Below are 15,582 nucleotides of genomic sequence, written 5' to 3'. Positions count from 1 at the left end.
GCCAGAGCTACCCTGAAGAGATGACCCCAGCCTCTCCACATGCCCCAGGGCAGAATTCATTAAAAACAAGAGTAGGACAGAAGTCTTAAAAAAATTAGAAGCTGCCAGGAAAGGTAGGTAGAATTGGTAAACACACATAATCCCTCTTTCAGGAATTAATGAGGATTGACTACTGCAACCTCGACGTAGTTACCAGACTAACTGTGCTTGTACCAGGTGCCATGCAGAGAGAAGGGGCAGATGAACTGTGGCTGCAGTGGTTCTTAGCACTGAAGACTAAAAAATTCTCAAGTTTGCAGCTGCAGTGGGAAGGTATTTTTGATTTATCAGTGTAGGTGATAAGCAGCTGTTCTTCAAATCCAAAACATACACAATAGCTTCATTATAATGTCACAGAAAAATATATAATGTCTCAAAATATTATTCAAATGTATCTGCTTCTTAGAGATACATGCATAAATACTTTAAATCTCTGGATGTAAAGAGAAACTGGATGAAGGAAGTAAGATACAGCCAGATATATTTCAAGTCATTTTGAAAGAGGTACTCAAAGGTTGTAGGAGTTGTAGTAACAACCTACAGATATTATTGATTTTATTACTTTCTAGTTAAATTGATATCACATGAATAAAACTGGTTTTAAGGGAGAAGAATAGAATTTTCAAATCAGGTTCCAAAAAAAGAAAATTGTTTTAAAAACTCAGTGCAATCCCCTTCTCACTCTTGCTATTTGGGAGCAACCTGCAGCAGAAGATCTGAAGGCTCAGCACTGCTCTGGGCACACAGCCCCAGCCTTAAGGGAGGAAATGCCCCCTACAAGTCATAAATGAGACCCTTGCCAAGTCCTTTGCATGAGAAGAGGCTGAATAAGCTCCTTGGCTCACCTGCTGATGTTTGACAGGTGCATGGATAAGGGGGGAGCTGCTCACATACATTTGGGCTGGAAATGGCATGCAGAGCTTTATCCTTTAATGTATTTATGTTATCTTTTCCCCCTTATCTTTCCAATAACTGTTAGAGAATCTTAGGTCCTGTTGTGTTACTTAAAGGGAAGCTTTCCTGAATTATCACAATTGTGCTTTTGACAAAATGTCTGACAGGCCAATAACCACTCTGTACTACATACTTTACAAATGCTTCAATAACATTCTTCCCTTCCTAGAAAGCTTTCAACCCAAAGATCAAATCCCAAAGATAGCACAGGCTTAGTTACAGTCCTGAGACCCAGGAACCTGGAAATCTGCTTTACTCCCTGAGCTATATTTAAGCACCTGTAAACATGTGAGAGCACAGTTACACACAAACTGCACTCAACAGTTTTATCATTGAAGGAGTGATTATAATCCATGAATACATGTGCTCTGTGTGATTTAGATTGTGGCCTTCCACACATCTGCTCGCTCTGTACACCCTGAATGCCCTGCTACTCAGGAAAAACAGCAGCATTCTGGCTGGAATTAGAATTTGGCATCATCCTAAGAGAAGGCTTTGATGCAAATGAGCCACTGGGGACCGAGGGAAGACATTTCAGCTCAGGACACTGCATTATCATAGACTCCTTTATTTAGCACACAGGGCTGCTCCTTAGTGCTAAGGAGCAACATCTTAGCTCCTCACACTGCTGTAGCTGACTATCAGCAGCACATGCCAACAGCCAGGGACTCTGCTAGAGTGTCCACACCAACAGCTGGGATCTATGAGAGACCTCAATCCCCTTTCCCTCAAGAGTTTCAAATGTCTTGCAGGGGTAAGACATGCTTACATAGCATCCTTCCTCAAGGTTGTGCATTAGCCCTTTTCTAACACCTGCTCACCCATGGCTATTAACTTGAGTTCTGTTTCCTTTGAGTACAAACACAAGAACATTTTGCTTCTCATGATACCAACTTTAGGAAGCCAGGTTAAAAAGCTGTGACCTGGTGCAGAGCACAAGGTATGGAAGTACTGAAAAGCAGTGTTTCCCATATTTCATTTAATTTCCCATATTTCACTGGGCTGATAGAGCAGAGTTCAGAGAATAAGCTCCTCTAGTACCATCTATTGTATATATTTACTGACTGTGCAGTTTTTCCTTGTCTGCACAGTCAGGCTGACATACAGGATTCAATCCTCACAGTTTAGACACAGAGCTGTGACCCAATCACTGCAATCCAGCAAAGGAGACTTCTGTGCAAGACTGAACAGACTTATCTTGTCAGAACTCACCCTATAGACATTTGCTACTGTTACAAAACTCTGAAGTAGTAAATTAGAGGATAATATTTGGAGTCTGATCCTCAGCTCTCCAGGTCTTGAAGTATAATTTCAAATGTGGAAAAAATAAGACCTTTTCTTGTCTAATATAGTATTATTTCCCACTGGCATTTGGATGTAATCTGTAATAAACATTCAGTTGCACCACCATAAATTTTTTGCAAGTTCTTACTAAGGGTCACTCAGTGTAACAAAAGCAGCAAATATTTCAGTCTTGTAGACAGGATGGAGAGTCTTTACTAGCTACTATTTCACTGCTCTATTTCTTTGCCTGACCCCTTCATTGACATGACTACTTTAGGTAGAAAATTGAATTCTTAACCAGTAAAAACAGAATCTGATGCATGAAAATGATAAACATTTGCTTTATTAAATTACTTTTATACTTCTACAAAGAAATTTTCTGATTTCATTACAGAATTAAATGAAGGAAATTCATTGCTGTCTCTGCAGTTACCTAAATTTAGATACAAAAAGGTTGTAAAAAGACCGCCCTATTCAAGTTACATAAAACAGGCAGAGAATAGTCAAGTTCTCTGAGGAATCTTGAGGCTCAGAAATATAAAGTCCCATTATACAATGAAATTAAGAATTCAGCAATGTGTTGAACAATTGTAAACTGTAACTGCACTAGTGGACCACATTATTCAGCAGTTTCCTTAAAGGTATGGACTGTGAACTGAACAAAAAGTGTAGCTGACACAGCAGACCTCATTTAGTTGTTCTCCCTTTCACTCCCTCCAAGTCAAAGTAGTGAGATCAGCATTTAAATGATAGGAAGGAAACTTGCCTCCATAAATATCAGAAATTTCTCCATTCCATAGCTATTTATATAAAGTAACTAGCTGTTACAAATCAGTTTCAAGTAAAACAGGTGGCTGAGGCAAAAATAATCAAAATCAGATCATACACAATTTTACTGTAAATACAGTAATTTGAAAGATAAACACATAACCATAGCACTGACAGGATACCAATGCTGCTGTATTATAGACATGATGTGTCAGTAGAAAATTAGGATGTCTATTATCAAAAATTGAGGACATTCATTCCAGTCTCTGGTAATCTAATCTTAGTGCAAAACAGATGCTAAGACATATTTAGCAAAAAAGGTGATACATTTAAGGCCAAAAAGTTGTTCAGTCGTCACTATCGCTTCCAGATTCACTCAGCTGCAAGTCATTTCCTGGAAGAGAAAGAGTCAATAAATTAGTCATTTTCAAGGAAATCTTCTTTCAAGATATTCCCTTTCCCAAATAAGGCCTAGAAAAGCTAATAGCAAACAGGTAAGGGGGGGCTGGACTAGATTATCTTTCAAGTCTCTTCTAACCCAAAACTATTCTATGATAAAAGAATAAATAGATATAGAACCAAACTCCCAGTGATAGAACCTTAGAGAGATCACTTTTCTACATTTTAAAATCTAGGCAAGGATGCCATTAGCATATCTACACAAGGGCATTATTTAACATCACCAGATCACAAAAGACAACACCTAGCTATCTCTGCCACCCACATTTTCATGCTTCACAAGTGGAAAAATGCTGGTGAATGCAGTTTTATGAAAAACAAGTCGTTGGGGTTTTTTTGAAACACGTCTGAATGCTACTCAGCTGTGCTTGAAAACAAAGTGGTGTCTCAATCAAGAGCAGCTCTTTGACATACCACTTAAAGATGTATCAGTGACCTACTATTTCAAACTGGTTTTGGAACAAGTGAGCAAACAAAACATCAAAAGAAATTTTACACAGCACTTTAATTTGGTGGCTCTCTATATATGTATTTCAAAATGAGGAAGTAAAAAGACTACACTGTGCTTGCTGTGGATGTCCATAAGCTCAGGGGGTGGGAGGAAGGGAATCTTCCCAGGATGACAGATAACTAACAAAAAATACAGCAGCATGCTCTACACAATCTACATCATATCTAGCAACTTCCCACACATTTTTAAGAGTCTGTTCCAACTGGTATGCTTTTACCCACACCTCCCTTGCCAAACAACCATTACAAAAGAAAAAACCAATCATCTCAGGCTGGGCAGATTCTTCTTCTAAAAACAGAAGAAAAATCACTGAAACTGAGAAAACCAAGTCAACACACTATTTTCACATGCCCTTCCCTCAGCTGCAGCACCCTTCACAGATCCCTTTTGCAGATGGGTGAAAAAGTAACCTCAAGTGGGTAAACCCCACAAGACACTCAGATTTGATCTTTTGTTCTCAGTCATATCATTTCTGCCAGAACAGTGGAGTCTTTAACATAGCTGTATTTAGCCTTCCTTTGTTTTCCACTATGTCATCAATAAAGCTTAGTAAGTGGTACATGCTTCTCTGCAACAACAAAAACACTTTATATAAGAAAAGAATAGTAAAGATGGTTGTTTCCAGCAATCTTGAAAGTATTACTGTATACAATTTTTTTTGTTTCCAATACACTATATGGAGAAAAAATGTACAGCTATATTATTTTAAGATTAAATTTAAAGAGCAATTTAGAAAGAACAAAATCAAGTTACTTGTCAATAATTATTCAGAACAATGTATCGTAAAAGATCTTTCAAGACAGAATAGTACTGGTAAATTAAACTCCTGTACTTATCACTCAAAGGAGAATTACAGTGAATTCTTAGAAATCCCAGCCCTGTTATGCACTTTACAGGAGGACAGGGAGTGTGAACAAGAAGATAACCTTCCAAATAGTGTTTCTGCAGCCTTCAAAAGTTATTTCAACATGGTTAATAGAAATTACACAAACCCTGTAACACCAGCCAAAAATACCAATGCTTGTGAAAACCAGCAGATGGGAAAGCAAGAACTCCAAGTTCGAGTCAGAATTAATATGTTAGGATTTACTTCAGGCTAAACTCTCTGCCTCATTTTTGCAACCCTATCTCCAAGAAAACACCTTCAGAGAGGGCAAAATAGCACAATCTAGAGCTGGGGGCTTTCAGATGGATTTGGTGCAAAAACAGAAAGCTCACTTAATGAGGACCCTGAAGAAACATCTAGACTATTGTGCTTATGAGGCAGCAATAACATGAGGGAGAACTGTTGAATTGTTTTCATGGTGTCAGTTGCTTATTAGCAATATTAATTGGAGAAATAGATTGCATTGCAAATTGCATTTCCTATGTTTTTAAATCAGTAAATGTAATATATTCAACTGAATTCTTGCTAGTTATAGGGGACAAGGAAACTCATAGGAGTGATGACTGTTTTACAGATCTTAGTGGTAACACCAACACCAAACTAATATAAGAGAAAATTATTACTTGTCAAAGTAAACCAGCTATGTTTGTACCAGCACCAAGCATCAAAAGAAGTGAAGTTGTGCTGAACACTAAGTACCTAACACAAGGCCACAGAATAGCCCGTCTATGCTGAGTTTTTGTTGGAAAGTTACTTTGTTTAACATAACCCTTGTTTAAACAAAAAGTAGACATAAAGCAACATATGATCAAATATTCATGAAGAACAGATTCATTAGTGCTACCATTTACAGACTTTGTTATAAGGCAAGTTGTGAACCTATATAATCAGCTGCTCAAGGTAGAAAGGGGAAGAAGCAGTATTTTGGGAGTGAGGAGCAGTCTTGAGCTCCAGATTCCTGAAGAGGTAGATATATATCTGACAGAAGTATTTCATTACCATGCTCTAGACAACATCTCCTCCATTTTCCAAGTTCTACAAAATCTCAGCTGTATAATTTCTACATGCAAGATAAAACTCTGCTCTCTAAGCTTCCCCCAACCTTCTCCCTGCACACAGAAAGTCAAAGAAAAACTTCAGTAATGACCTGGTATGGCCCTGATTCTACAGAGGTGCACAAAACTAGTCACAGACATAAGCGCACACACCTCAAAGCAAGATTAGACAAGCAAGAAGCTTGTGCTGACATTTGTTGATTCAATATTTTATTTTTGCAAAACCTTATTTGAGATGGAAGAAATGACTGTACAAAATCTGTCTGAGAACTCTTGCCATTCAAAGTAGAACAATGTACTATCCATTTTGTTTCTCCAGGTTTCACTGTCCTGCCAAATGCCCTCAGCAGCAGAGTTAGAGAAGAGCAAACTCCTTGGAAGTAGATGGTTTGATCTTTAATGACTGGAGGTGTCTTGTAACTGCACTGGAAGTTGGGGATGGAATTATTTTAAGCAGTAACACATCTTTAACCACAGTAGAAGTAAATGGCAATAATCTCAAGAGCAAGGCAAACTCAGAGGCCTAAGGTTGCAGGCAGAGGTTCTATGCCTGTCAACATGGCTCTCAAGCAACATCAAGCCACCAACTTCCCCTGATACAGTCCTGATGTTGTCATGGTTTAAGCACCAGTTTCTCCCTATGCTGGAACTGGTGGATTTGGCCACCTCTACTTGTATTTCTCACTGGAAGCTTTGCCACCTGAGATTCTGTCATTGGGGATAAAGCTTTATCAAATTCTCATAACAGTTTTATTTGAAGTGGAGAATAAGTAGCACTCAAGTTACGCAACTTGTAAACATGAAGACGTTGTTCTCTGCAGTGACAGTAAAATGAAAGCAGCATTTAGTTCTCTGCACATGAAGTCACAGGACTTTTCAGTCTGATCTTATCTGTTAGTGCAGTACATAATTAAATATCAATGCAGATTATTTAAGTATTTCAGTACTAGCTTAAAAAAAGAGAAAAAAAGAGAACTGTCATTCATGCTACCCACTAAGAGCTGAAATAAAAGTAGATCTGCCAGAGTGTAAAATTTCAGTATAACAAGTTTACATATAAATGATAAACCATAACTATCTTCAGCTGCAAACCAGGGTTGATGGAAATCTCTTAATCCAAGACCTGGCAGCTAAGCAGCTAATTTAATATGTAATAATTTTGGAAGTTATCACAGCTGAATACTCGCTTCTATGTCTGAGTACTCCTGTAGGTGTGAACTTAAGTTTCTCTACCTAGTGGGATTTTTTTTTATGAGAGAATTTTCCAAGTGCAGCAACCCCTCTTGAACATCACAGCTACTCTTCAAATAACATTTTTAGTTGCCTGAATGTGTGGAATAAGATAATATCACCTGAAAGCAAATCACCTCCTTCCATATTTGCAAAGGACAGTTTTGCCATGTTGGCTAGTGGAACACTGCCATGAATAATTGTAATTGACACAGCTAAGAATACACCATCTTTTCTGTAACTGAGAGTACTGCAACCATAGTATCCTTCCCATAGTTCTATCCAAGAAATTATAAGCATATGTTTAGGGAGTGCCCTGTTAGTTCACGTATTTTCAATACAAAATTACTGTTCTCCAGTCCTAATGTATAGAACTGGGAGGAAGCCAGAACAACTTAGGAAATATTTCCAACTGCTTCAGCTTTAATTTAATATCTCTGTGAACCACGAACCTTCTAGCCCAGTGTCTAATTCAGCCTGCTGCTGAACAATCAAACCCTAGCATCACTTCCCACAGTTTTAATTATAACAGAGACATACTTAAAAACAATATGGTTTCCTTTCAGAATCTTGATGTCTGGAATTGTGCACTAAGAAAAGAACAGCCTTTGTACTTACGTAGTGTATTCATCATATGACCACTGCTCTCTTGGGATCTGTTATGACTGGCATCTTTGTCAGGAACAGCCTGTTGTGGTATGGCAGACACAGTAGGCTGAGGCTGCAAATATGGCATTGACATAGGAAGAGGGGGCTTCATTTCTTCATCTTCAGAATCACTAGAACTATTTTCACTACTTGATGAAGAGGACGAAGAACTTTTAGAGTCAGATGAACTGTCAGAGCTACTCAGCTGGTCCATGATACTGGCTTCTGCTTTTAGCTCTGCAAACAATATGATTCAGTTTACATTCATCATAATTGAAATATAAGGGGTGGGGGGGGAAGGGGAAAAAAAAAAAAATCAACAGACATCATACACACACTACAGCAACTTTAAAAAATCCCAGACCAAACCCACCAAAGCTCTCCAGAACAAAGAAAAGGGTACGAGTATCCAGTCTGTCATGTGGTTTTCTATTCTCATAGCTTGAGCACTTTCTCCCTTTCAAGCCAAGTGTTAGAACAAGGGTGACTGTGAACACAAATGCTTATCCCCACATTCCATGGGGTAATGCATCCCACACAGCCTTTAATTTCTGCATCTATCAGAAAGTGTTCTGTGTTTTCCTTAGCACCCCAAATATGGCTTTCACTGACTAAAAGCTGCAGTTACAATCCACAGATCAGTCATTACAAGATGTATGCAGCTGCACCCAAAATACCTTCCAGCAATTCAGCATTACAATGAATACACTTGTTTGGACCATGTGACATTCTGCTCAAAATCAAGTTAAGCATGAAGAATATCCAAAAGAACCATCCAAAGTTTATATTAGGAGGATTTCCCCAAATCCTTGCTCCATTATAGATACAGAGGTGTGAATAATGCTGCACAGTGTGCATTTCTGACATAAGTCAAACATACAGAGGAAATTAATCTTTGCAAAAGGGCACACATATTAATTGTGCAAAACATGAGTGCTGAGAGAAGTGTGAAACAGACCTCTGAATCATGGTGGAGGGAGGAGTTGAGGAGTTATAGTTCATCACTATACAAGACTGTAACTGCCTAGACATTTGTTAAGATGTCTTACAAGCTCTTAGAATACTTCGGGAACAGCTTTGATATATCAGACACAATAAAGCAAGTAGGAGAGTAGCTCATCTCTCTTCAAATTTACCCCATGCAGAACAGATTGAAGGTGAAAGTCACCAAGCTGCAAGACAGTGCAAAGCTTAAGAGAAGAAGGGAGAAGAAAAAAAGATTAATCTTCAACACAAACTTCCATGAAACAGACTCTAAGTTATCAAAAGCCAGTCTAAAGGAAAGGCCATCTTTATCAAAGGCCAGTCTAAAAGAAAACTGGCATCTAAAATAGTGCAGCTAAGGCTACAGGGACAAATTAACCCAATGCTAGGAAAAAAAAGAAAGAACAATGGAAGACTGGACTACTCAAACATAAGGAAAAAAAGAAGGGGAGCAGAAAGAAAATAAGAATTGGAAGCATATAAGCACCCTTCTTTTACTAAGGAATAAGAAGAGAACATCATCTACCACACATCTGGAGCTGCAAGACACCTAACTGAAAGACACCACTCAAGTCCTAAGCATTCAATTCCACTTCCTCCTAAGCTATGTCTAACATAAGAAAAAATGTAAGTGAATGGTCAATAGCAAAAGCTGAGAAATAAGATCTCCACAGTGAATTTTGATATAATTTAATCAGATAATTTAAATTAAGTAATTTTAACCAGTGAAGGAAGAGCTGTACATATACTAGAGGATAATGGCAGAATGAGCTTCCCCTCCACCCCAGAAAACAAAGTTAGTAACAAATTCCAGGTAGTGTACTTAAGCAGGAATAGTCAGTTACACAATGGGATGAAGAATGATTAAGCAAGGCAACACTTGTGAAGAGTCTGAGGGTTACAGTGGATCCCTGCACACTGTTCTACCACACCATGCTGTGCGGAAATGACTTGATACTGTTTGGTCTTGTGATACTATAGACATGATACTATTTGTTCTTTGTGTATAAAGATGAATAGTGCCTGTAAGGCAGCCTTCTTGCTCATGTCAGTACTGCTAAATCCTCAGTGGATGTATTTAGGGACTATACTTTCAGAAGGTTTTGGATTCATTGCGAGAGAGCTAAAGGAAATTGACAACAAATCAGGGATTTAGAAAGGAAACTTCTACTGAAAGATTGAACCAACTGGCATCAATTTGTATAAAGAATGAGAAAGACAGAGGAGTTTGAGTCTGTGAAGGACTGCTCAAAAGCAGCACAGTAACCTGCTCTGTACTTGCATGATAAATATGAAAGTACTAACAGGCTTGCTATCAGACTGTTTATATGGGAGAACCTGAACAGTAAGAGAGCAAAGCCCTGGAATGGCTTGCCAGCAAGTACAAGGATCTGTCAGTGGAAGGTTCTGAGAACAGGTTAAAAGTTACATCAGAGATCTGACTTGAAGACAGAAGGATGAACTAGATGACTTTGTAATTTCTACCATCCTTTTCAATTTTTCAGCATTTTAAATAGTACTTAAAATTGGACTGGCACTACACAAGAGTTTGGTACATTGGCAGTCACTTTGGAGACTTTCAGTGTTTGATACCACACTCCCCCCAAAAGAACAGATCACCTAGAAAAGGCATAATTTTATTTCATGTGCTCAAGTTTTCCTTCCTCTTTGCAACCTTAGATAAATTCTAGTACTGTTCTGTAATATAGATTGCTGGTCAGAGCTTGAGACAAAAATGGAAACAAAAACCATCTTCATAATGATACATCTAAAAAAAATCTGTTTAAAGGAATTCAGAACAACTTAGGAAGCAGATGTCAGTTCCAGTCAATGAAACTGCCACCTGTCAGCATTTCTGTAGCAAGTAATTACCACCTGCCACCTTCCTTGTCCTCCCAAAGGAAATAAGGCCTCCTATTAAGTGAAATATGAGTGTCACACCAAACCAGAGTCTCTCAAGGAAACAGTACATAGTACTGCTCAAGGGTTGATTTATGCAAGTTTTTAGCTGTCTTTCATTAGAACCTCATCTTCCACAAGGCTCTATCTGGTAATTTAAAGTGTATGTTGAGTTGTAAAGTACTGTAACACATTTGCTGAATGCACAGAAAGAAAAAGGAGCAACGTCAAAATGGAAGTGACTTAGTACCACAATACAACCAACCATATAATTGATTAAAGTAGCAGTGGAAGACAGAGTCAAGGAGACAGCAGCAGGACCCATGGCATTATTAAGCATAATGGTTCAGCTGGTTTTTTACTATAGCAAACTACAAACACTGCTTTTTTTACCCACTTGAGCCAGGGTGGTCATTTCCATATCAGAATAAAGTTGCTTTACTTAAACAGCTTCTAGTGTGAAACTCAAATAACACAAACAAAAACAACCTATACACGAAAAACCTCTTAAAAACTAATTGTTAACAGCAAAGTGCCTGAAACTTATGTGCCAGTGGAGCTTACCCCGTTCAATATCATCCATAGGAGAAGGTGGAAATGTTTTTTCTTTTGATGGAGAGTTTTTAATGTTGTTTGGAGCCTTTGTTGCATTTCGCATTTGTTGCTGTTGCTGCTCAATGCGAGACTGGACTTTACTACTTCCTTCAGCTCTGTGTGTAAAAGGAAAAGATTTTTAATTACTAGAAGGCAAGATGCAAGGAAAAAGGCAAGAACACAGGGGATATAGCACCATGGAATCATTTCTCATCCCTTTCTAAATAGCATTAGATTCTTAGGTAAGTTATTATACTAATACACATAATATATTAGTATTATACTATCAATATTGTATATATATGTGTTTAAATTATTTTTTTAATACAGTGCTAATAACTTTGTAACACTTTGTCAGTTGATTTGTTTTTATACCTTGCTACCCAGGATCACTTAATAATTCTGCTGGAAGTTACTTATATGGACTCAGCAGGAGAAAGAAAATATTAAACTTGTTATGAGAAAAACAGTAATTTTAAATTTACTGAGACCTGTCACAAAATTTTCTTTTTTTAATTTCCTCATTTACAAGTCTGAAGACAGTAGGCAAGCTACTAGCCAAACAGATTTTTTCTCCCTCTAAACTCACCAGAAAGTAGTTACTATTTCTTTCAATAATATGACGTGTTTTGGTTAACAAAGAAATAAATTTCCATTTCTTCTGCAGTCACAACTCAAAAGATGTTAAGTCAGTTTGCTGAGAAATCAGGCCAATTACTTTCTAAAATTATGTTTTTCTAGAAATAGTAATATGTAATAATATATATCAATTTAGACCCATTAATAAATTGATTTTCACAATGAATAAAGCACAGTTGTTTCTCCTGTAAATCACCCACCTGGTTTTTTTCACAGTGATGTTGCTACTAAGTTTCTCTAGGCGACATTCTCCAGTGTCATGGTTGATAATTAAGATACATTCTTTTAGGTAAGGCTTCTTTGAGCCCTTGAACACAGTCACTGGTGGAGTTGAGCCCTATTAAAGCAGAAGTCCAGTAAGTGCAACTCCTTTTTTCTCCATTTTTCTTAGAAACAGCAATCCATCAGCGGTGACAAATTCACTGCAAGTGATCATTTCTAGCCATTAAAAATGCTATTGGTTAATTCAAATTAGATTCACAGCAGGCATGTCTAAAAACAGCTGGTGTTTGACTGGAATGGGACTTTACTCACTTAGCTTAGTTTGAAATGGATTAACTGCTTCTTTCCCAACGACAGCAGGCTCTCTCTAGGACTCCTCTCACCAAAAGGGGTTTCAGTTCCCATATCAGCAGAGCAGTAAAGCATGGCAGGTAGTAAATTTTCCCTTTCCAGTCTTTCCTGCTTTAGAACTGCACTAGAGCAATAAATACCAAGAGGAAACTTGCACTGCCAACATACACATGAAGCTTTTCTGTGTACGCAACACTTCTGGGTCATCCTACAGCATATTTCCAGTGCAGCAAATACACTTAAAGTTACAGTGCAGCTGTTCAACCTTTGTGTCTTTTGTAATCTTACATTCTTATAGCAATTGTTTTTCTACTCTAAAAATCACCCAGGCAGCTCTGAAACAGCACTAAAACTTTATACCTTCCATAGTCAGGATATATACTTAGGACAACAAAATAAATCATTCCCTTGAGCCTGCCACTCTTCAGCCACATGAACTCACCTCAATATTTGGCAGTGTTATCGTCACCTGTTCACCTTTGCCAACTTCAAGGTCTCCTTCACAGGACATATCAATAGATGCAGGCTTAAAGTCATCTAAATATAAAAACAAACTACATTATTTACAGGCTTTTCATTAATCTATAAATGCAGGCACCACTTAATTGCAGTTGGAGGCTATTAAGTAAAAGCCTTTTTTGCTAGTGTATCATCTACCATTCCCCTGAGCAGATCATTCCATAAGTCAATAGAATTCAAAGTTAAGCTGCTTTTCTCAGGATTCATTATAAGTGTTTAAATCTTTTGGTTAAAATTAGAAAAACACCTTTAGGTTTTAATGGATAAAAAGGCTGAACAAGCTGTGTTATATTTCAAAAGGTAAATTCTCATGTAATTATTTTCAGAAGAATCAATAAATAGTTCTTGAAAATGTTGATCCCTAACATGGGAGATGTACACAAGTGACTGAAAATGCAAAGAACAACATTAAACCTCAATATGCATTTCTCTGTTTCTGACTTTACTGTAACAAGCATGTCAGAACCTGACAAAAACTTGGTGTTTCAGTATAGTTATTTTTGTTAAAAGTGAAATACCTTCCCAATTTAACGTCGTTTTACATTGGTTTTTTTTCAGCTTCTAAAGTACTGGTTAAAGAAAAGTTTTGAACAAAAGAGGATATCGATTTTTGGTCCTTTTCAAAACTCCAAGATACAGCAAACGTGTTCAGGCATCAGCACAGCAGCTCTGTTACATACCATTACCTACAAAGTATTATTTCCACCACAAATAAACTGGGAAAAGCTACAGCCCAAACTCTGCCTGTGCCGATGCAGGGAGACAGGAGGCATCAGAGGTTCTCCAAGGCCTGTGATAACATCCGTGGGCTTGAGCCGCGGCTCCAGGTAAGGCAGGGCCAGTCTCGCACCCCGGGATGCCGTGCCCTGCCTCGCACGCTCCTCACCTCGCTGCCTGCCCCATCTCACGCTGCTGGTCACTGCTGGCGGCGTTCCTGCAGCTGGGGAGCTTCCCAGTTCCCTAACTGGGCCTGCAGCCACGGGCCAGGCGGCACAGACCGCAGCTGGGAAGCACGGCTGCAGCCAGCACACCAGCCGGGCAGGAAAGCCAGGCGAGGAGCTGCTGGGCAGGGCTGTGTGCGCAGCAGGAGACTCGCGGCTCAGACACAGGTGACAGCCCCTGCTAACCTTGGTTAGAGCAAACCCCTAAGTACCGTCTTACAGGAATAAGTTCCAAAGTTTCTCAGAGAATCAGAGAATATTTGCTTTAATATATGACCGCTAGGCTGTTAATACTTGAGAAAATGAAGATATTGATACTTCCAATCTTAACTTCTAACCAACAGCTGTTTTCCCTTTTATTTAACTGTTCTAAAAAGTCAGGTGCCAGAGGATATTTCTTCTCCATGTGCATTTGATAGAACTGATGAATGTGCCAGTTTCTATGCCTCATTTGTTGGAAAGGAAGAGAGATTTCAAAACAGATTTCAGAATAAACCATCAAATTACAAGAGTCAGCATGAAACTCTAAGGGTAGGAGGTACCAGACGCGGTTGTAAACCCTCTTTAAAATTAGGGTAAATTTCAAATTTCAACATTTGCTTAAATCCATTTATAGCTTTTTTCCCCTCTCCTCCGCTTCCACAGTTGAAGACAATCTGCCCAAGTGCCGTTCCCTTTGCTCACAGAGAGCACATTACCCATTTTGCACACAGGACACTCTCCAGAGAACATACGCGAGACTGAATCTTGGGGATATCAGTCTATAAATAACCAGACAACAAAACCAGAAGCTGCAGTCCTAAATTACCAAGGACTATAATCCTGGGAGCACTTGTTTCCTAGCTACCCTCAGAATCTTTGAGCACACACCTCTCTAGATAGTAATTATGTACTCAGGGAGGGTGTACTGGCTCCGTCATTAACACTGACTGCCTTTAACCTTTGATTGCTGAATTGTACGGAACTTCTGAAAACTGAGTGCAAGGAAAGAAGACAGAGCCAGAGCTTCAGCTTAGCTCGGTTTCCAGCAGAACCGCAGGGAGACACTATGGAAAAGGCATAGAAAGCGAAGTTAGTGCCAGCGGATAGCGAGGGGCAGCTGTAGGATACAATGGCCGTACGTGCTCCCAGCACGGACTGAAACCGGCACTGCTCCCGAAATCCCGGACCAGCACTCCACGGCACTAGCGCCCAGCTGCGCCCCAGAATGCCGGGACAGAGGCAGTCATCAGCATAGCTACAGCCACCCCCGTCCTTCAGGGGACTGCGGGGACCGCCGAACCCCTCCCGACCCCCGCAGCCCCCGGGAGCTGCCCCGACCCCAGCACTCACAGCGGACGGTGTGGAAGGCGCAGCGCGGCTGCTTCTCGAAGCTCTCTCCCAGCTTTAGCACCCGCGCCTTGGGATCGTAGAGCGACGGGACCGCTCCGTTCATCGCGGCAGCGCCTCACACCATGGCGGGCCCCGGGGCCGCCGCCGCCGCCCGCACCGAGCATCCCTCACGCCGCCCGGGCCGGCGGGGCCCGCCCAAGCAGGCTCCGATAGGCCGTGACGGGCAGAGCCCCGCCTGCCCCGAGCGGGACTGGTCGGGGAGCGCGT

The 15,582-nt window shown here is 39.7% G+C and overlaps 1 protein-coding gene across 1 annotated transcript; it reads right to left on the bottom strand.

Moving 5' to 3' along the window:
- Nucleotides 1-2,602: 2,602 nt before the first annotated feature.
- On the bottom strand, nt 2,603-15,488 carry EAF2 (ELL associated factor 2). The gene is made up of 6 exons (XM_033065259.2): nt 15,316-15,488; nt 12,966-13,060; nt 12,151-12,287; nt 11,282-11,427; nt 7,805-8,071; nt 2,603-3,439 (listed from the first exon to the last, which is right to left on the bottom strand). Exons 1-6 carry the CDS (start codon nt 15,416-15,418, stop codon nt 3,393-3,395), a joined length of 795 nt encoding a protein of 264 aa, XP_032921150.1. The 5' UTR covers nt 15,419-15,488; the 3' UTR covers nt 2,603-3,392.
- Nucleotides 15,489-15,582: the final 94 nt, after the last annotated feature.

Source organism: Catharus ustulatus, chromosome 7 (assembly GCF_009819885.2).
Source record: "Catharus ustulatus isolate bCatUst1 chromosome 7, bCatUst1.pri.v2, whole genome shotgun sequence".
Taxonomy (NCBI): domain Eukaryota; kingdom Metazoa; phylum Chordata; class Aves; order Passeriformes; family Turdidae; genus Catharus; species Catharus ustulatus.
Note: the sequence above shows the minus strand (reverse complement) of the source record. Positions and strands in the feature narration are given on the sequence as shown.

Coding starts and splice junctions, on each gene's coding strand:
- EAF2 (XM_033065259.2), bottom strand. CDS start 15,418: ATGAACGGAGCGGTCCCGTCGCTCTACGATCCCAAGGCGCGGGTGCTA. Junction 13,061..15,315: donor CGCCTTCCACACCGTCCGCT/GTGAGTGCTGGG, acceptor TTTTATATTTAG/ATGACTTTAAGCCTGCATCT. Junction 11,428..12,150: donor ATCACTGTGAAAAAAACCAG/GTGGGTGATTTA, acceptor TTTTACACACAG/AGCTGAAGGAAGTAGTAAAG.